This window comes from Zootoca vivipara, chromosome 15, assembly GCF_965207765.1.
Source record: "Zootoca vivipara chromosome 15, rZooViv2.hap1.1, whole genome shotgun sequence".
NCBI lineage: Eukaryota > Metazoa > Chordata > Lepidosauria > Squamata > Lacertidae > Zootoca > Zootoca vivipara.
The window spans coordinates 31,867,839-31,889,319 of record NC_142598.1 but is presented as its reverse complement, the minus strand read 5'-3'; the positions used below and the strand labels follow the sequence as shown (position 1 = coordinate 31,889,319).

The 21,481-nt window shown below is 44.6% G+C and overlaps 1 protein-coding gene and 1 pseudogene across 1 annotated transcript; both read left to right on the top strand.

Annotated features, from left to right (window-relative positions):
* Positions 1–1,700: 1,700 nt before the first annotated feature.
* TYRP1 (tyrosinase related protein 1) lies at positions 1,701–15,581 on the top strand. Its single transcript, XM_035097391.3, has 8 exons — positions 1,701–1,918; positions 2,630–3,104; positions 6,133–6,455; positions 6,710–6,914; positions 8,656–8,823; positions 10,647–10,826; positions 13,471–13,617; positions 15,147–15,581. The coding sequence occupies exons 2-8, from the start codon at positions 2,741–2,743 to the stop codon at positions 15,350–15,352; spliced, it is 1,593 nt and encodes a 530-aa protein (XP_034953282.1). The 5' UTR covers positions 1,701–1,918; positions 2,630–2,740; the 3' UTR covers positions 15,353–15,581.
* Positions 15,582–18,390: 2,809 nt separating this feature from the next.
* On the top strand, positions 18,391–19,698 carry LOC148683438 (uncharacterized; annotated as a pseudogene).
* Positions 19,699–21,481: the final 1,783 nt, after the last annotated feature.

Genomic DNA, 21,481 nt, shown 5'->3' with positions numbered 1-21,481 from the left:
TTAAAGTTTCTTCCAACTTCCAAGTTTCTTCCAGAGCCAGTGTGGTGTAGTGGTTAAGAGCGGTAGACTCGTAATCTGGGGAACCGGGTTCGCGTCTCCGCTCCACCATATGCAGCTGCTGGGTGACCTTGGGCTAGTCACACTTCTCTGAAGTCTCTCAGCCTCACTCACCTCATAGGGTGTTTTTTGTGGGGGAGGAAGGGAAAGGAGAATGTTAGCCACTTTGAGACTCCTTCGGGTAGTGATAAAGCGGGATATCAAATCCAAACTCTTCTTCATCTTCTTCCAACTGTATGATTCCACATCTTGTTCAACTCACAGGTACAAATGCTAGGACCAGCGCTAGGCACCCCTTGCCCATATCAGTGATGCCCATTCGTACTCCTTCTCCTGAGTCCAAGAGGATGCAGTCAGAGGGAAATGCACAAGATTCACCTGAAAAGCAAACAGGACCAGATGATTTACGCTCCATTACCTGGGCATGAGATTACACTTCTCTGCAGTTCTCTGAACTTCTTATCTTAGTGCACCATAAAGAGGCCAGAAAGATGAACATGCTAGATTTTATCTGCCTTTCCTCCCCCCCCCCCGATTGGCTTGATTTCAGTATATGTAGAGGCATAGCATGGGGGTGGGGGCGTGTATACATATTTTGTATGTATACGTGGCCCCGTATACATATTTTGAGGGGGCGCAATCAGGAGCCCCCACGACCAGCACAGTGGCAGCTGAGGCAGGGCATCAGGGCAGTTGGTCTAGCTGGCAGGTGGATGAAACCAGCAAGCAAGGAACCAGTTGGAAGTGGACTCCATACACAGTGACGGAGGAAGGGGCGGGGGGGCATCTGCCTCGGGTACCATCTCTGATGGGGGTGACAAGAAGGCCCCTTGCAGGAGGCTCGCCCCGCTGCCCCTGTTAATGTAACTCTACATGTGAGAGATATTTGACCCATGCCTAATATTTGTCGAATACTTATTTACTTACAGTGGTACCTCTACTTACAAATTTAATGCGTTCCAAACACACATTTGTAAGTCGAAAAAAATTGTAAGTCGAATCCCATAGGAATGCATTGGGAGAAAAAAATTGTAAGTCGAAGCAACCCTATATAAAAATTCGTAAGTAGAAAAAAATCCTATCTAAACCGTATCCAAGATGGCGGACGGAGCTCTGTTCGTAAGTAGAAACATTCATAAGTAGAGTTATTTGTAAGTAGAGGTACCACTGTACTTACTTACTTACTTACTTACTTACTTACTTACTTACGTATTTATTTATTGGCCATCACATCTGACTTGTTGGCCAACATGCTTGTTGGGACTATTGGCCATGTGCTGATCGAATATAGAAGAGTTGGTTGTGGCATCACTAGAAAGCAGTTGACTTCAGAGGATTTGGCTCCTTGTGTGAAATTGAAGGCCTTTCTTTTCCAAATAGCTCCTTCCTCCTTCTGTGGTGTGTGATATGCCTTTGCTTCATTTTCCCTTCCCCCCCCCCCAAAAAAAATCTCCTTGTGGCCCTTCCTTTGCACACAGAATAAAGAAAGCTTCTTTGGTTGTGGGCTCTCTGTTTTCATTGCAATTACTTGCCCCTGACCTTTCCTAAAACGTGTAAAATCACAAGGAGATCCGCATGAAAGGAATCATGTGCTGCCAGAGTACTTATCCGGGGAAGCTCATTGAAGTAGAAAGGGATTAAGAGGAGCAAGAAAGAGAGAGAGAGAGAGGGTCACGCCAAACCAAATTGTTGGCAAGGCCGGGATTAGAAAGCAGACAGAAATCCAAAACAAAATAGTTCGGCTTGGTTTAGGGCAGCAGCTGCAGCAAGAACGGCAACCTAAAAGTACAATCAGCCAAGAAGAAGAAGAAACAATTAACTAATAAAGAAGATAACAAAGCAGAGAGATCTTCTGGAAAAAGTATGTATTAAGATTGTTTTGTTGTCAACAAAGTGATAAAATGCTGGTGTGTATAGGAACAGATTTGTGGGATTTGGGGATGGAGGGCAGTTTGGAGATGCATCTGCTAAAGCAGGAATTCAGAATGATCTCTTGCAAGCAGCTGCCTGACTGGAGCATTCTAATAATCAGTGTGTGGAAAACGTCCCCACTTTCCTGAATGGGAAACCCATAATTGTTCTGGTTGAGCAAAGGGTTGAAGTTAGAGGGATGTGGACAGAAATAGCTGGATTAAAATGGTTCTCGTATGAAGCAATTTAAACTGCAATCCTTGTATACTCAGAAATGAGTCCTACTGATTTTGCAGGGGCTTACTCCCAGGTAAATGGGATTAGTTTATACATCCAGTGAGGTGGGACATGCTGTTAGTACTCCGAAGGAGTGACACTGATTGCTGCTTATGATTATAATGATTGATGACGACGATGCAGCGATCCAAAAGACAATTGCGCTAAACTCTCCCTCTAAAATGCAAACCCTCAAAAGCAAATAAGGAGGTTTATTTCCATTTGTGAAGGAACATCGTCTACACCAAGCAAATATAGGGCAAAAGATTAAGAAATGGGCCCCCAAATGTATGGGTGAAAAGTGGGTCGTGGGTCTGAAAAGCTTGAAGATACCTGCTCTACAGCATTTCAATGCCCTCTTTCATTTTTGTTTCTTCCATTTTAGAGTTTTCATCACTATATGGAAAGGAAGTGAATTCACTGCATCTTGGCTCACAAGAAAGGACACTGACTTAGATCCATTCACTGTTTTTATTGTTGAATTTGGACCATCGCTATGCATCTATCCATATTACTTCTCTTTGCCCTGCTCGGAGAAATTAGTGCTCAGTTCCCCAGGCAATGTGCTACTGTTGATGCGCTGACAAGAGGGGAATGCTGCCCAGACCTGTCTCCAGTGGTGGTTCCTGGTTCAGACAGGTGTGGGTCATCTTCTGGAAGGGGGCAGTGTGTACAAGTGACAGCCGATTCCAGACCCCATGGACCCCAGTACATGCACGATGGGCGAGATGACCGTGAACAGTGGCCTCTACGCTTCTTCAACCGAACCTGCCAGTGCAACCGGAACTTCTCTGGATACAACTGCGGAGCCTGTCGAGCTGGCTGGAGCGGACCTGCCTGTGATCAGCAGACACAAATAGGTAAAGGCAATAACAAGAAAGGGAGCATATTTGTGTGTTTTGGAACAGAGGTGTCCCCCTTTTCTGGTGGTTTCAGCCTTTTCAGTAGCTTAGGCTGATATTTCTCTGAAAAAATGATCATCCATAATGATTCAGTTTTCAGGACATCTGTGAACTCGCAAGCAAAATAACACCACATTTCAAATGTGTTGGCGTCTCTGCCTCTAAAGATTTTATTCACAGCAGAAGTTTTCAGTCTCTTAGAATGCAATACCCCCCTACTCGGAATTAAGTCTTATTGTCTTTAGTATATCTTACACCTAGGAAAGTGGGTGTTGGATTTGCAACTTAAATCAGAATATGAAAGAATTACAAATAACGTAAACAACCTTTTGGAAAGGTATGCATTATAATGACTAGATTGGCAATTGTGGGGCCAAATTCATTGTTTTGGTTAATAGCACCACACCTTTCTCTTCCTTCTGTATTAGCAAACTTCCTGAGTGGGATGAGGTTAGGAAATACAACAGGGAATAGAATAGAATAGAATAGAATAGAATAGAATAGAATAGAATAGAATAGAATAGAATAGAATAGAATAGAATAGAATAGTTGGAAGGGGCCCCAAGAGTGATCTAGTCCAATCCCATGCAATGCAGGAATCTCAGCTAATTTGTAAAAGGGCAAGAACTCTGGCCACAGAAGTAAAATAGTTCTGGATTAATAGTTCAAATGATTCAAATTTTTCAAGAAGTCTCTTAGGATAGATTTATTTCTTGAAGTTTATACACCAGGTGAACTCGAAACTACCAGTATACATTGACTCTAAGACTATTCGCTGAAGAAGAATTTTCAAAACAGGGCCCTGTCCTGGCGTATAAACTTCACCTGGTGTATAAACTTCAAGAAATAAATCTATCCTAAGAGACTTCTTGATTTTTTTTTTTGAATCATTCGAACTATTAACCCAGCACTATTTTACTTCTGTGGCCAGAGTTCTTGCCCTTTTACAAATTTTCTGTGTGTGCTCCAATCAAGAACTCCACCTTTTTTAGGAATCTCAACTAAAGCATCCATGACAGATGGCCATCTAACCTCTGCTTAAAAACCTCCAAGGAAGGAGAGTCCACTGACCACTGTCCGAGAGAGTCCGTTCCACTGTCAAACAGCCCTTACCATCAGAAAGGTCTTCCTCATGTTTGAGTTGGAATCTTCAATCTGTTAAAATCATCTTGAATCCTGATTCTGTCATCTGCAGCATTAGCTACCCCCTCCCAGTTTGGTGTCATCTACAAATTTAGAATTCAGTAATGAAATGGGGTGCTATTTGGAATGTCAGGTAGGTTTACCACCTTCACCAAGAGTTCACCTTGAAGGAGTGACAGCAACAGGTATTATTTCAATCTGAGGGGGGGTTTCAGGGAAGACGTCAGTAAGAGATGCTACACTATTCCAATGGAATGATTTTAAGAAGAGGGCAGATATGCCCCATTATCTTGTTGTTCCCAGCATTAGAGACATCAGTGATATTTTTTCTGGCAAAAGAGGTGCCTTAACTCACCATGAATGCCTCCCTTGTTCTCTTAAGATGGCAATGGTGCCCACCTGAGAGATGCCAGAACTGAGTTCTGGTGAGCTCCGGCTGAAAAAAGGCCCCTGAGAGATATAGTAAAAAGATTGCAATTCCCAAATTCGCATGTACAACAGCAATGTGTGTGGTATGTTCTTTTGATCTCTCCGTCCTTGGAGGTTTTTAAGCAAAGGTTGGTTGGCCATCTGTCATAGATGCTTTAACTGAGATATCTGCATTGCAGATGACTAGATGACCCTTGGGTCCCTTCAAGCTCTACAATTCTATGATTTCTGAATAGATATTTTGCACTGAGGTGCAATATATCCCAGATGTGCTGCCTGCTGGAAGTGCAGCCAGCTTTTATGCCTGCCTGGCGGAACCCACAGAAGACTGGCCCTGCCAGGTCCACCATCAGAGCACCACCCACTCACCAGGACCCTAACTGACCCAACCAAATTTAAAATTTGGGTGGGCGATCCTGCCAACTGCTGTAGCCGACTGAGGCCAATGCAGCCCTCCCTCATTCTCCAGCAACCACACCAGGCCACAGTCGCTGCCACTAGTTATGGGTAAGTGGTATTTATTGCAATTAAACTTGATTGATTGTTTTTCTCTAGCTCGAACCGTTATAATATCGTAACAAAAGCCAGCATTTAGGGCTGGTTCATATTATGCATGTGTAACACCTGGTGGCTGGACAGTGTGTGAAAGAAAACCTTTAAGTGCCCCATGTCTTTTGAACTCCTGTAAAATTAATAAATTCTGGCTTGCAGGATACAAACACACTAATAACCTGGGGAGGAAACAGCTGTGTGGTCTGTCATACATAGAAATCTACTGATACTGGCAAATGCACATCTGCACTATGAATGACCAAGAGTTATGTGCTAGCCATATTTACGTAACGTTCTGCTACTCAAGACATCCATACCTGTGTTTGTTTCTGTTTGAATTGCCAGCAAAAAAGGATTCCGGTGTTAAGTTATGTGTGCAGAAAGAGACTTTCTGTATCTACCCATAGTCCACATCAGCAGAGGAATCGTGGCGAAATTTGTGTGTGCACTAAACAAATGTTTGACATGTGCCTGGTTCCTACAGTCTGCTTAAAGTAATTCCTGGATAGGAATGAAGCTCCATAGTGTAAAGATGGACACTGTCCTTGAAAGATTATAGATTATAGATCATCAGAGGTTACCATTTGCTTTCGCAACGGAATCTCCATCTCTTCTTAGAGTTCCAATTCCCAAATCTTGAAATCCATAATGGAAGAATAAGAGAAATCTTTGGATTTAACTCCTGCATTTATTCCTGAATAAAATACAACCATCACATCATGCTGGAGAAGCCAGGTTCTGATTCTGAAGGCTTGGGCTTCATGGATATTCCTTTCTATATTGGCAACTGAGAGGCATGAATTATTGGTTTCCTATTTATATTTCCCTTTAATCCACACTATGATGTATTTTTAACCTTTAGTCAGAAGAAACCTTCTGGATCTGAGTAATGAAGAAAGGAATCGATTCCTAAGAGCCTTGCAACAGGCCAAGAATACCATTCACCCTGACATTGTGATAGCCACAAGGAGACGCGAGGAGATACTGGGCCCTGACGGCAATACACCACAATTTGAAAATGTGTCCATTTATAATTATTTTGTGTGGTCCCATTATTACTCTGTCAGAAAGACATTCCTTGGACCAGGGCAGCAGAGCTTTGGTGGAATAGATTTCTCCCACGAAGGACCAGCTTTTCTCACCTGGCATAGATACCATCTACTACAGTTGGAGAGAGACATGCAGGTAACGGTCTTTCTGTGATGCATATGCTATGCTACCAAGTCAAGGTGTGAACACGTTCCAAAATGTCTCCCTTTAAGGAACCACATCCCCATTCCCATCCATATAGTGAAACATTACTAGACTGGCATCATAGGAAGAAATGTCATGATTTAACGAGCTCAGGATTCCAGCTGACTTTTACCTGCAGCCCAGAGCAGCTCACCATTAACCCAGGTTGTTGTTGATGTTGTTGTTGTTCTTGTTCATCTCATCAGGACATGCTACAGGATCCTTTCTTTGCCCTCCCCTACTGGAACTTCGCAACAGGTAGAAACACCTGTGACATTTGCACAGATGACCTCATGGGAGCAAGAAGCAACTTTGACACCACTCTGATAAGCCAAAACTCAATCTTCTCTCAGTGGCGTGTTTTGTGCGAGGAGATTGAAGACTACGACACATTGGGTACCATTTGCAACAGTAAGTCTGGGTTCTTTGAGCGTACTTTGTTGTTGCTAGGCCACTGCCCCCCAAGGAGCTAATATTCTCATCTTCTTCCCCTGGTGACCAGAACTGGAAACGAAGAGGCAAGACAGAAGCAGTGGTGGATCTTGGGGCCTCAAGTTTCAGCAATGCCAAAATTCAACACTCCTCCTGCCACTCACGATCCTTCCTAGATAATAGTTGTGGTGTCTGCTGTTGCACCCCGAGGCTTTGCTCCGAGTGTCACCAAGCCAATTGTGCTCTCCTAACAGGAGAATGGGACAGTTGCACTAGAGTTGTATTTACAAAGTGTAAATAAAAGTACAGGAAGCTCACCAAAAACTAATCAAGTTAACTGTGGCCGGTAAGCCAACCTCTGCCCAAGGCAAGAGGCACAGTTCCTCCTTTCCTCTTTATCTGAGCTGCATCATTAAAACCAATAGGGATGGGTTCCTGTCCCATCCATTCTTGAGGCCCTGCAACTCTAACATGGTGTTGCAGATCAGCCTCAAAGGCACCCTGTATGCTGCCCGTGACTCCCACAACTCTGTGTGATGGGTGTCAGAAAATGCCCATCACCCACCAAGATACATAAGGGTGCTAGCCTGCTCTATTTCCTGCCATCTTCATTTTCCACACCTTGCTGCCCCCAAATTGACTACCACATCAAAGCAAGTATTGATAGACTAGATGGGTTTTACAGCTGATGCAGCAAAAAATGAAAATGTTTGGCAGATACATATGCTTTGCTTCCATGGAACATGGTGGCCTTGGGTGCTGGTCTTCAACTGATGGGTTGGGATTCATCAGTGGGTCACAGACTGTTCCAGGGTGGATCAAAACAGGAGTGGTAAATTATTAAGAAATAGGTACATATTTGAGTTAAAAGTGGTTCCTGGGTCTGAAATAGTTGACGATACCTTGCCTTTGATAGTTCATTATCTTGCCATTGTTCCACATATGGTTTGGCTCATCTTAAATCAGCAGTAAAAGAGTCTAAAATCCTTTATTGGTCATTGTAGAGAGTCAGCATAATTCTCACACTATACTGACTTTGGAGTTTGGGGGGGGGGTTCTCTGCTTGAGCACCAGTTCCCAGAGCCCCAAGCAGAACCTGATTTTACCACCGTGGGTTGGATCCAACAAAGTCCATTGCAGAATAATTTGCACACATTCCTCTCCCAAACCTACCCCTGCATATTACATGCACATGCAGAGAGACAGAGAGACAGAGAGACACACACACAGAGAGAGACAGACAGACAGACAGACAGACAGACAGACAGACAGACAGACAGACAGACAGACATGTGTCTGGTTGGCCACTTTGAGAATAGGATGCTGGACTGGATGGGCCACTTATTCCCAGGCAAGTGTGCATATAAGATTGCAATTGACTGCAACTTTTGAGCAGGGATCATTGTGGTCACTTACATAGGTTTGCATGGCCGTAGCTCTGGCTGTGAAACCTGACAATGATTATTAATAGCTTAGCTATCACTGCAGCAGAACTATTTCCAAGGCAGGAAGGCTACAGCTCTCTTATGCATATCTGATGGTGTTGCCACTGAGAAATCCCTTGCAACGATTCAAGCAGTGCACAGAGTGGTCCTTAGCCAAAAGCCGAAGACATTGCCTGTTTTCTCTGAGTCTGACCCTCTTTTTCCTAGGCTTTGTAGTCTGCTAACACATCAAAGCTCATCCTCTTTCTACTCCCTCCCCTTCCTTCATATGCCAGGCACAGAAGGTGGCCCAATTAGACGAAACCCTGCTGGAAATGTTGCCCGCCCAATGGTGCAGCGCCTGCCTGAACCACAGGATGTTGCTCTTTGCTTAGAAGTCGGATTGTTCGATACGCCTCCGTTCTATTCAAATTCAACAGACAGCTTTCGTAATACAGTGGAAGGCAAGTAATTCTCAAATAACAGGTCTGAAACCAGAGGGACATGGAGCTCGCCACACTCACCGAGTTTGCGCGGGGTGAAAACGAGTCAAATTATTTTGCAAGAGAAAGAATCTATTTAGCAAACCACCTCTTTTTATACCAAGCCCATCATTAGGTGAGGAAAGTATTCTCAAGGTCTGGAAGTCAGATTGGGTGAAATGGAGACCCCCATTATATCATTTACTATATTTTCCTAAACTGGAATAGGTTATAATAATGTACATTTCATTCATTCCTTCATTAATTTATAGAAAATTTATAAACCACCAACTTTCACGCCAGTTTCATTGTGATCGCAAAAACATCATGAAATTGTAAATGCATAACATGCAGAACAAATGATCAACACTGAATCAATTATGAGTATTCCTTCACTTAAAAAAAGAAAAGAACAGAAAACATAAATCACTTACCATATCACTTTTTTTTCTCAATTAATAAAAACAGAGCAAATGAAGTGTTTTATTGCCAGTTTCTCCAAGTATCCCCCCCCCAATGGCTAAATGTTGGTTTGTATGATTCAAGGCTTTTCATTCTGAAACCCTGATCCATCAGAAAAATAATTTCATTGCTAGCAAATACTTTCAAAGGAGTTTCAACATCCTTGACTTACAAACACACACACACACACACACAAGTACCTTATGTTTCAGATCTTTCAGGACATGTTTGCTGTGGGGGAAAATAGTATATAGAGCAGCAATCATGTTTATCCATTAGATAATACTGTCTAGATAATACTGATCTGGCCAGACCAAGGTTTTTACTCATGTGTGAGTCAGTTTCTTATGTTCCTCTGACATTTACAGAGAGGGATACATGGGAAAATATTGCTGTACAGTGGTACCTCTACTTAATGAATAACTCGACTTACTAATGTTTCTACTTAACGAATGGAGCTCTGTCCACCATCTTGGGTGTGGTTTAGATAGGATTTTTTATACTTACGAATTTTTAGATAGGGTTGCTTCGACTTATGAATTTTTTCTCCCAATGCATTCCTATGGGATTCGACTTACAATTTTTTTCGACTTACGAATGTGCGTTTGGAACACATTAAATTCGTAAGTAGAGGTACCACTGTATTATATCTGTTTAAATATAAAGCCAATGCAGTGTTTAACATCTAATTGTATTCAGGCCACTTTGAGCTTTTGGCCTCGCTGCAGAAGAAGGTAGAATATTCCCCACCTAATTATTTCAGTTCTTCTGATGACCAAGATTCTGACATTACGAGAATTTGTTTAGAGGTGAGCTGGAGAATCAGCGCTGAGAATTTCTGGGCTCCCTGAAGCAGAAGGTCCTTCTCCAAAGTCAATCTGCTGGCAGCCATTCAGGAAAAGACATGTGGGGAGCGGGAGGAACAGCTGGCCCGTTAGGATACATAAGAACATCTTGACACTTGTGTCGGCGGTTAGAAAATGCACGTGGTGGTTTCAATTATGTTTGCTGCCATTCCGACCCAGAAGCTGCCGCTGTAGCTTGATGCAAGACAGATTTGTGTTTGTCTTTCACCACCAACGTGCAACATTCCACTTTGCTTGCGCAACAAACCCACGAGCAAGCAAATCACTTTGTATTTGTATAGTATCGTTATTTAATCTCAAAGTTGAGTGTCTTGAGGAAATAGCAATTGTGAAGAGTCTGTGATATGCACGGAGCAATGCCATTTCCCTAAAGAAGTCAAGAGAGTGGTCCAAAATCATGGCAAACTGAATTATTACCAGCTGCTTTAAGCTCACTGCTGTTTCCGATTTACACCTCTTCTTTATTCTTACGCACAGGTTACAGTGACCCTTCGGGGAAGTACAATCCAGCTGTACGTAGCCTTCACAATCTGGCGCATCTGTTCTTGAACGGCACTGGAGGGCAAACCCATTTGTCCCCAAATGATCCCATTTTTGTCCTCCTGCACACATTCACCGATGCTCTTTTTGATGAATGGCTGAGAAGGCATAACCCTGGTGAGTTCTTGTGGTTTGCATTATTTCCATTCTTTAACCTTCAGGCAAAGAGAACGATTCGCCCACTACTCGAGTCCCACTTAGCAAAGTGGGTGAGAAGCACAGGACAGGCTTCCTTCCCCACTTGCACAAAGGAGCTGCTATGATCCCCTTGCAGAGGCCTGGGCTTGGGGCTCAGGGGCACAAGCACATCCTTTTACTCCTTTCTCCAGAAGCAGAATAATATTTAGCCAAAGAAGGAGCTATTGTCTTGGTTGATGATGCAGGATAAATTACACCCAGGGATCACAAGATCTTAATGGAGTTTTCCCAGGTCAGTTGACCAGAATAGTAGAAATAGTTACATACTCTTTTCTAATCGCATAAATTCACAAATCACACACTGCTGTCCTTCATTCTCTACCATGTTTCCTCAAAAACAATACACTGTCTTATATTTATTTTTTCCTCAAGAAGACACACTATGGCTTATTTTCAGGGGATGTCTTATATTTTATTACACGTCTGGCCTCGCCTCTTCCTTGGCACCCTCCAGAACTGCGCCTATCACTATGTCTTATTTTGGGGGTATGGCTTATATTGCACAAATGCTTAGAAATCCTGCTACAGCTTATTTTATGGATATGTCTTATTTTCAGGAAAACGGGGTACCTCTCTTGCAAACAAAGAAGGGGGGGATAAGCTAAACAATGTACTTGCTGTTATATTTGCATATGGTCTTTAAAAATCTTCTAGCCATTTTTGTGTGTGTCTTACAATAAGTCAAGTGGCAATTCTGGCAAGTTCAAAAAGAGCTGTTTGTTACTGCTGTAAAATCACATAAGTTTGTGTCATGTTCCCCTAACAAATACAAAAGAAAAGCAGATGGCATGGCAGGAGGCAGCCAGTCTCTCTGGGTTTCTGGGCAAAGAAAGAGCAAAAGGAAGGAGAACAGAGAAGAAGCAAACATACAAGGCTTCAAGAGTATGTTTTTCAGCTGCATTTTCAGGGTTGACTCTGAGGGTGCTCAGAAGCTTATCAGGGAAGGCAATTGTTGGTGGATAAACATAATTGACCGATTGCTTGTCCACCTTTGCTGATCTCCTCCTGCACCTCCTACAATGAAAAGTCATGGGAAAATGTTGAGCATGAGCCCTCTCTCTGCTTCTGTGAGGCTAGGATGACATCACTGGTGTCCCCTGCAAGGATGTCCCAGATTGCTTATTTATTACATTTGTTGGTCACCTGACACGGAAGCCTCAGGGAGAAGGGTCACCAACCCATCACCTACCGGTATGGGTGCCAATGTACTTCTGATGGCACTCATGAATGGTCTCAGCAAATAGCCCTTGCTTCCGTCTTATTTATTCTACCTCTCACTTAATGCAAGAACTAACAGGGATGATCTGGGGTAAACTGAGCCTCCCCCTATTGTTCCCTTTAGCCTATCCTGTATTCCCTCATGCACTCGAGGGTTTTATTCTTTTTCTTCTCTTTTTCTGATGAGTCCTCTTCCAGCGCAAACGTGGCCAGGTACCTTTTAAAGTTCAGGGCTATATCTGAGACTATCCCTTGTGTCCACAGTATTGGGAGTTCTGCCTCTAGAAATCCCTTTCTGTAAAAGCTTGCCTCTCCCCTGAGGTAACTTTATGACACCCTGGGTGGGTCTGTCTGCCTGGCTCGCCCTCCTGGTGCACCTCAAAGATACAAACTAACTGTCGAAGGAAGTGTTGTCTTTTTAATGGATGCCCTCCTGAATGAGTTTTCATGTACCTTGGCTGGAAAAATAACACAGACGATTTTCTAATTGGCACTTTAACACTGGAAATTTTATTGCTCAAGAACATAATGGTTGCTTTAAGGTTTCCTTTGTACAAGCTTAGTTTCAACAGTCATAACTTTGTTACTCGTGTACTAGATAACCTATCGACTACCTCAGCGTTTCTCAACCGCTGTTCCGCGGCACACTAGTGTGCCGCGAGACGCTAGCTGGTGTGCCGCGACGTGCGGTGACGAGAAGGGCGATTTGCATTGTCACGTGCCTGGCAGCCGCCAATATTCAACACTAACCCGCCGGAAAGCAATATTTCTCCTCCTCTTTCCCAAAGCTCAGTGCAAGCGAGCCTGGCGGCCGTCAATACACATCACTGTCCCACCGGAATGCAATATTTGGCAAGTGTTTCTTACAGTCATAATTATAATATAGGGCGGCACAGAGTTAAATTTTTTAACTTTTTTAATGGTGGTGTGCCTCATGATTTTTTTCACGGAACAAGTGTGCCGTGGCCCCAAAAAGGTTGAGAAACACTGGACTACCTAACCTAAACCTACTCTCCTAGACCTTCTTTTCAACCACCCTCACACTCCCGCTCCCCAGCGCCCTCTCAACTGACAAAATGGCTCTCCCTTCTCTTTAAACATTCAACCATTCCCCTCCCCTCCTGGAATGTCCAGTCAGTCAACACGGAGTCTGAGTTAACCCTTGATGGGTCGGGTTGAAAAGGCTATACCAAACAGCGTAAAATCCCTGTTGCAAAATATTGACAGTCTGGAGGCACCCTTATTTTTTGTAATCTGGGACTGGCCACAAAGGCTCCATGTGTTAATGTTATTATCTTTACCAAGTTCCTGAAACTGAACAAGCAAAACATTTCCCCCCCTTTAGATATCTCGATCTACCCACTAGAGAATGCCCCCATTGGACATAACAGACGGTACAACATGGTACCATTCTGGCCCCCCGTGGCCAACAATGAGATGTTTGTTACAGCACCAGGAAATCTGGGATACAGTTATGAAGTTCAGTGGCCAAGTAAGTTATTCAGCCTCTCCTTTTCATTACATAACTCTTTCTTCTTTTCTGTTCAAGTGGTTCAAACGTTGATTTACTATTTACAAATATTCTGTGCATGAAATAGCTATTAAGGGCTGTGCTCCTTTCCACAGCTGCTTAAACTTGAACTGTATCTAATTTGAAGCCCATCAAAAATCACTGGTTTTTTTTTCAATCTACGTAGTTTGCTTCACCTTCAATGAACAAAGAAACATTGAGTGGGAAATGCACACTGAATATTCAGGATTCAACAACTGAGTCGATGGAGCAAACAAAGCAATAAAAAACAAGTGCAATCTCCTTACCTAGTATAGGAAAACTAAATGATCCAAAAAGACACTATCAGAGTAGTAGATTGGCTCCTTAGTTTGCCCATGCTTTCTGTCCCCATGTTTACAATTCAGAGATAATTTATTCTGTTTTGTAAGGAAGGTCAGTTTGGCTACATTAATGCACAAATTCTGAATACATAGCCTAATGATAGTCTATTTTAAAAGATGTTTCCCCGTTCTGATTTAAAGAGGAATGAATTCAGGTTGCATGACTTGAATTAAGTCTCTCAGAGACCCACCATCACACAGCTCTTAAATTGCTGTGGAACTTCGTATTAGACAGAAAGAAGTACTTATTATTATTATTATTATTATTATTATTATTATTATTATTATTATATTAATTTTATTAAGAATATTACAATGAGTTAAAGGAAAAGAAATAAGTGCATAAAACATTTTTAAAGTTGCAATCACCAGCAACTTGAAATGACTGGGACTTGGTATTATCCATAAGAAGAATATTCAAATGGATTAGACTTTTATCTACATCCAGTGGATTCTCGGCATCCCAGGCATGCGGTCTGAGTCAGCGGCAGATGAGGGGAGCGGAGCAGAGGGAGGAAGAGGCTCCAAATGGCCCCTCGATGAGGGCAGATCTGAGGACTGAGGCACCCTATTTGCAAAGGAGGCAGCGGCTGCCAGAGCCTCTTACCTCTCCTTGGTGGGGGGCAGTGGCACCCTCCCCCCTTGGCCGGCCCAGGGGCATGTGCAGTGTCCCTTTGCCAGCCACAGCCCAGAAGAGGAGGAGGAGGAGGAGGAGGAGGAGGAGGAGGAGGAGGAGGAGGAGGAGAGTTTGGATTTTATATCCAGCTTTATCACCACCCAAAGTGTCTCAAAGCGGCTAACAATCTCCTTTCCCTTCCTCCCCCACAACAAACACTCGGTGAGGTGAGTGGGGCTGAGAGACTTCAGAGAAGTGTGACTAGCCCAAGGTCACCCAGCAGCTGCATGTGGAGAAGCGGAGATGCGAACCCGGTTCCCCAGATTAGGAGTCTACCGCTCTTAACCACTACACCACACTGGCTGAAGGCCCAGCCCAAGTGCCCCTCACACCAGGCCCCCTCACGCCCTTTCACAAATCTGCACCAGGGTTATGACCCCCCCCCCGGCCCTCCCGTGTCTACATCACTCAAGACTTTAACCCTGTGTGCCCTTCCTTCTGCTTCTTTCTAGCTCGGGCTCTCCAAGTCACGGAAATCATCACTATTGCCATTGTCACTGCCTTGATCCTGGTTGCAATTATATTCGGTGCTGCCACTTGCATCGTCCGTGCCAGGAGAAACAAAGATGATCTTCATCAGCCGCTTCTCACGGACCAGTACCAGACCTACTCAGACGATTATGACAGCATACCAACCCCAAGCCACTCCAGGGTGTGAAGTGTCAGCGGTTTATCTGCACCCTGTAGCATTCGCTCTTTCTGATCTGATTCACAATAAAGAACATGAAGAGTGACAAAGCCTTCCTTAGATTTCATCTCGCCAGGGAAATCTCGAGTCACTTGTGTCGGTAATGTGTGTTTTTCTGTTAGACTGGCTCGAAATTTCCCTTGAGTTCACTCGCTTCACTCCTTAGCCACCTACCTATGAAATAAACGCCCTGCACTTCCACATTGTCAAAGTCTGATGATGAACATTTTCCGCTAGTAGCTGAGTTGCAGTTTATTAATTGCAGCTTCTTCCATTTAGCTTTCTTCTTCAAGATTCTAATTCTTTGCCTCTGCATGGGCAGAATTAAGCTGAAATGAGAGGGTGGCTTTTCCGAACATTTTCAGCATCTTCTAAAAGGACCCAGTCTTTCAACAATTTGTTGTGGATTAATTGAAAAGGAGGCAAAAGTGTTCCCTTGTCCAGGAAATGATATCCACAGTGGACTTTGTTTGTCCACAGTGATTCTTGATTGGTCAGGATCACCCATGTGACCAATCTAGAAAGCATTCCTTCCATTCAAAACTGGCTTAGTTTCCCTCAAGTGAAATTGGCTTGTGGATAATTCTTATTGGCTATATATCATTATGATGTAATCATACCCACTTCGTGAATTGTAAATGCCTAAGATGGCAGAGAAGCAGAGGCACAAAGGTGAAAGGATGGCACTGAAGAATTTGCTGGGGGGTGGGATGGAGAATACACCATGAACGGTCCCCCCCCCCCAACACAAAACATTTACACATTTCTCAAACAGTAATTTCAACCCTAAAATCAAAATGTACAAATTTTCCGTCCTCCTGCCCCAAATGTGCAAATTTTCAGTCCTCCTACCCAAACACACGATAGAACCATAGCTGTCAAGTCTCCCGTATTCCCCGGGAAACCCCCTTTTTTCCAGCCGTTAATTTATAAAACCCCGTAAATCCCCCGGATTCTTACCAGCCTGGGGAGGCTCCTTCTGCACATGTCTGGAGTCTCTGGACATGCGCAGAAGCGATTTCTGGCGCTGCAGCCATTTTGGAAATGGGTAGAGCATGCGTAGAAGCAACTTCCAGTGGTGCTCTGCCCAGTTCCAAAATGGCCGCAGCGCGACTTCCGCTGCCGCGCCACAGCATATCCCGGATTTTTCAATCTGGGAGTTGGCACCTATGGATAGAACTCAGTGGGTAGAGCATGAGATTTTTAATCTCAGCGTCATGGGTTCAAGCCCCAGGTTGGGCAAAAGATCCTTACATTTCAGGGAGTTGGACTAGATGACTCTTGTGTTGCCTTCCAACTGTATGATTAGATGACAGCCAGATGCAAAAGGAATCAGATGTCTTGCATCTTTGATAGTTGTATAAATTTCAGACGGTGCAGCTCTTTTGCATCGATGCCATGCCTCTACTTTTACACTCAGGAATCTGTTCTTCTTGCTATGAGTCCCCCCCCCCCCCAGCACTTTGTTCTGAAACAGTCTGCAGGTTATGTCTACATGCAGCTTGTATCATACATTAACTTATATCCTTGAGTAACATATGAGGTTCTTATGAAAGAAATATAGGTTCATTTGATTCATTTTCATATCTGCAGAAAGAATGTTCCCATCTTTTGCAAACTGCATGCACATCAATTTAAATGAAGGGATAAAACAATTGCATCAGAGGGCCAGGAGATGGCAGTGCTAGAAGCAATTTAATTCTTCCTCGCGGGGGGGGGGGGGGGCACTGATCCATTTCTTTAAAATCTGATGCGTGAAGGGGCTACGTACAAGGAATCACGTCCAAATTCCCATTCAATATTTGGAACGATTTTCAGACAAAAAACTTGAACGTTTCATTTTAAAGAAGACACCACTGTAATATGTGCTGTAGTTTTGAATAATCACAGGTTATTTGAATACTCTTTAGCTCAGTCAGTAAAGCATGAGACTCTTAATCTCAGGGTCATGGGTTCAAGTCCCACATTGGGTGAAAGATTCCTGCATTGCAGGGGGTTGGATTAGATGACCCCTGTGGTCTCTTCCAACTCTACAATTCTGTGATACTATGACATTTCAGTTGTTCGAGGCTGCCACGATCTGAGGCATGAGTGGCAGGAATGCCGGGACTGGGGTAAGGGTGGTGGCATTACTAGCAGAGGCTGATTCACGGCCAAGATGCCACAAGCACATGCCAGGATAGGGCCAAGGCTAAGGCAGTCTAAGGTGCCAGCAAACGATCAACCCAAGTCCCACCTCAGGCCACAAGCAAGAGGTAGTCCGAGTAGCCAACTAATGCACAAAGGAGCTGAATACTTGTTATGTTTTATCCAGTTTTTTGGGGGGGGGGTGCAGGGGTACGCATACCCCTAAACATTTTGTGAACCTAAATTTGGCCTCATTGTGGGGCAGTATTTCAATATGAGTAGGAAAATGAGAGTACCTCTAAACATTTTTAATAGAAAAAAAAACACTGGTTTTATCTATTTCATTAGCTGTTTTGAACCTGTTAGGGTACACACACACCCATACACCCTTACCTGAGAAGAAACTCAGCAGCATTTACTTCTAAGTAGACATGCTGATGATGACATTGTGAATATGCTATCACTCAGGCAGCCCTAATTGCCATGTAGCCAGTGTGTTTTACAGTGAATGGCTAAAGAGCCAGTAAGAGTTGTGTAGTTCGTCCTAGTTTGAAAACCCAGGTTAGGTTGAACAATGCATTTTAAGCAGAAAAAAAGATTACATTATTCATTGAATCAGAGAGTTGGAAGGGACCCAAGGGCAATGCAGAATGGCTGAGCCAAGTTCCACAGGAGGGGATTCACTGGGACATCCGATCTCAGTGATCATGGGCAGGAGGAGGAGTTATGCTAAGACCAGACCATGTCATTACCGATGAGGCAGGTTTAGTCGTTGTTTGAAGTCTATCTCTGCCTCTGGGTCTGGTCTTGACCAGATGGATACTGGAATCAACAAGGGAAACCCACATGACCTGAAGGTGTTGCTGTGCAATGCTAGGTTGATGATTCATAAGACCACTGCCATCCATGACTTGACCGTGAATGGAGGACTTGACCTGGCATGTGTAACAGAGACTTGATTGGATGAAGCAGATGGGCCCGTCCTAGCTGCTGCTTATCCACCAGGTTTCTTTTACACACAGCAACCCAACCTAGTGGGCGGGGAGAGAAGGTTGCAGTGATTTTTTAGGAAGTCATTAGTTTGCATCAGGCATCCTACTGGGAAGACCCAGTTCTCTGTGTGCATGTTCTGGAAGTTGGGCAATAGGGGCAGTACAGGATTCCTTTTGGTGTACCGACCTCCCCGCTGCACCAAGCATTCCCTGCCCAAGATGCTTCAGGTTGTGGCGGATGTTGTCCTGGAGACACCTAGTTTGGTTGCCCTAGGGGATTTTAACATCCATGCCGACACGACCTTACAAGGAGCCGCTCGGGACTTCGTGGAAAGCATGACCTCCATGGGGCTGTCCCTGAATAAGTTTGGCCCAACTCATAGTCACGGACATGCCTTAGACCCGGTGTTCACCTCTAGTGACATGGGTGAACTGACACTAAGTAAAAGTGAAACAAAAGAAGTGTCATGGTCAGATCACTTCCTGGTGCAACTGGACTTCTCCGCAACCCTTCCCCTCTGCAGGGAGGAGGGACCAATTAGGATGGTCCACCCCTGCCACTTAATGGATCCAAATGGTTTCCAGAGAGTGGTAGGGGATGCTTTCTCCCATGTTGGTGGCTTTCAGCTGATTCCCTGGTGACCCATTGGAATATGGAGCTAACCAGGGCTATTGACTGTCTGGCTCCGAAGTGCCCTCTCTGATTGCATGGAGCCTGGAAAGCCCCATGGTTTTCCCTGGAGCTGAGGGTGATGAAAAAATCGCTGATACAGCTAGAGCGCCGGTGGCTAAAAACTCACTCTGAATCGGACCGGACACGGGTTAGACCTCAACGTCGAACCTACCAAGTGGTGACGGCGAAGAAGACTTTCTTAACCGCCTCTATTGCATCTGCAGAAAATAGTAGCAGGAGACTCTTTCGGGTGGTTCGCAATTTAACGGAACCACCTTTACCATCTGGGACTTGTAAAGACCAAAAGATTTCTTGCAAGGATTTTGCAAAGATTTTGCAGATAAAGTCGCTCAGATTCGGAAGGAGGTAGACACCACCATGGGAGCAGGGCTGAGGCAGGAGACTGCTGGTCTGGTCAAGTTGCACGGAATCTATTTCAATCCGTTACCCCCGAGGATGTGGACAGGCTGCTTGGATGCGTGAAACCAACCACCTGTCTCCTTGACCTTGCCCATCCTGGCTAATAAAAGCAAGGTGGGAAGGGCTGGGCGATGGACTCTGCGGGGTGGTGAATGTGAGGGAGCGCTCCCAGACCCTCTGAAAGAGGCAGTCATTAAACCGCTTCTTTAAAAAAAACCTCTTTAGACCCGGACAATATTGCCAACTATCGCCCAGTCTCAAATCTTCCATTCTTCGGCAAGGTGATTGAGCAGGTGATTGCTGAACAGCTCCAGGCACGCCTGGAGGATGTGGACCATTTGGATCCTTCCAATCGGGATTCAGGCCTCATCATAGGACTGAAACTGCCTTGGTTGCACTGGTTGATGATCTCTGGCGGGCTAGGAACAATGGTGAGAGCTGTTTCCTAGTTCTGCTGGATCTCTCAGCAGCTTTTGATACATAACATCCTTCTGGACCGTCTAGAGGAGCTGGGAGCTGAGGGCACTGCTATACAGTGGTTCTGCTCCTGGACTGACTGTGTCCAGAAAGTGGTGGTGGGGGATGAGTATTCAGACCCCTGTGCCCTCACTTGTGGGGTGCCTCAGGGTTCCGTCCTCTCCCCCATGCTTTTTAACATCTACATGAAGCCACTGGGAGAGATCATCAGGGGGTTTGGGCTGGGTGTCCATCAATATGCAGATGATACCCAGCTCGTTTAATTCGGAACCAGTGAAGACGGTGAAGGCCCTGTGTGAGTGCCTGGAGGCGGCTGCAGGATGGATGGCGGCTAATGGATTGAGGTTGAAACCTGACAAAACAGAAGTACTGTTCTTGGGGGACAGAGGGTGGGCTGGTGTGGAGGACTCCCGGGTCCTGAATGGGTGCGCAGCCTGGGAGTCATTTTGGACTCACAGCTGTCCATGGAGGCGCAGGTCAGTTCTGTATCCAGAGCAACTCTCTACCAGCTCCATCTGGTATGCAGACTGAGACCCTACCTGCCCACAGACTGTCTCGCCAGAGTGGTGCATGCTCTAGTTCAGTGTTTCTCAACCAGTGTGCCTCCAGATGTTTTGAGACTACAACTCCCATCATCCCTAGCTAGCAAGACTAGTGGTCAGGAATGATGGGAGTTGTAGTCCCAAAACATCTGGAGGCACACTGGTTGAGAAACACTGCTCTAGTTATCTCCCACTTGGACTACTGCAATGCACTCTATGTGGGGCTACCTTCGAAGGCGACTCGGAAATTACAACTAATCCAGAATGTGGCAGTTAGACTGGTGACTTGGAGCGGCCGCCGAGACCATATAACACCGGTCCTGAAAAACCTACATTGGCTCCCAGTACGTTTCCGGGCACAATTCAAAGTGTTGGTGCTGAGCTTTAAAGCCCTAAACGGCCTCGGCCCAGTATACCTGAAGGAGCATCTCCACCCCCATTGTTTTGTCCGGACACTGAGGTGCAGCGCTGAGGGCCTTCTGGCGGTTCCCTCACTGAGAGAAGCAAAGCTACAGGGAACCAGGTAGAGGGCCTTCTCGGTAGTGGCATCCACCCTGTGGAACGCCCTCCCACCAGATGTCAAAGAGATAAACAACTACCTGACATTTAGAAGACATCTGAAGGCAGGCCTGTTTAGGGAAGTTTTTAATGTATTGTAGCTGGATCAGCTTTCTTCTTTGTTTCTGTTCAGGGAAGTTTTTAATGTGTGACATTTTAATGTATTTTTAATCTTTGTTGGAAGCTGCCCAGAGAGGCTAGGGAAACCCAGCCGGATGGGCGGGGTACAAATATTATTATTATTATTATTATTATTATTATTATTATTATTATTATTATTATTATTTCAGCATAAGCATCCATGAGAGAT

Coding starts and splice junctions, on each gene's coding strand:
- TYRP1 (XM_035097391.3), top strand. CDS start 2,741: ATGCATCTATCCATATTACTTCTCTTTGCCCTGCTCGGAGAAATTAGT. Junction 6,915..8,655: donor ATTGGGTACCATTTGCAACA/GTAAGTCTGGGT, acceptor TTCATATGCCAG/GCACAGAAGGTGGCCCAATT. Junction 13,618..15,146: donor TTATGAAGTTCAGTGGCCAA/GTAAGTTATTCA, acceptor GCTTCTTTCTAG/CTCGGGCTCTCCAAGTCACG.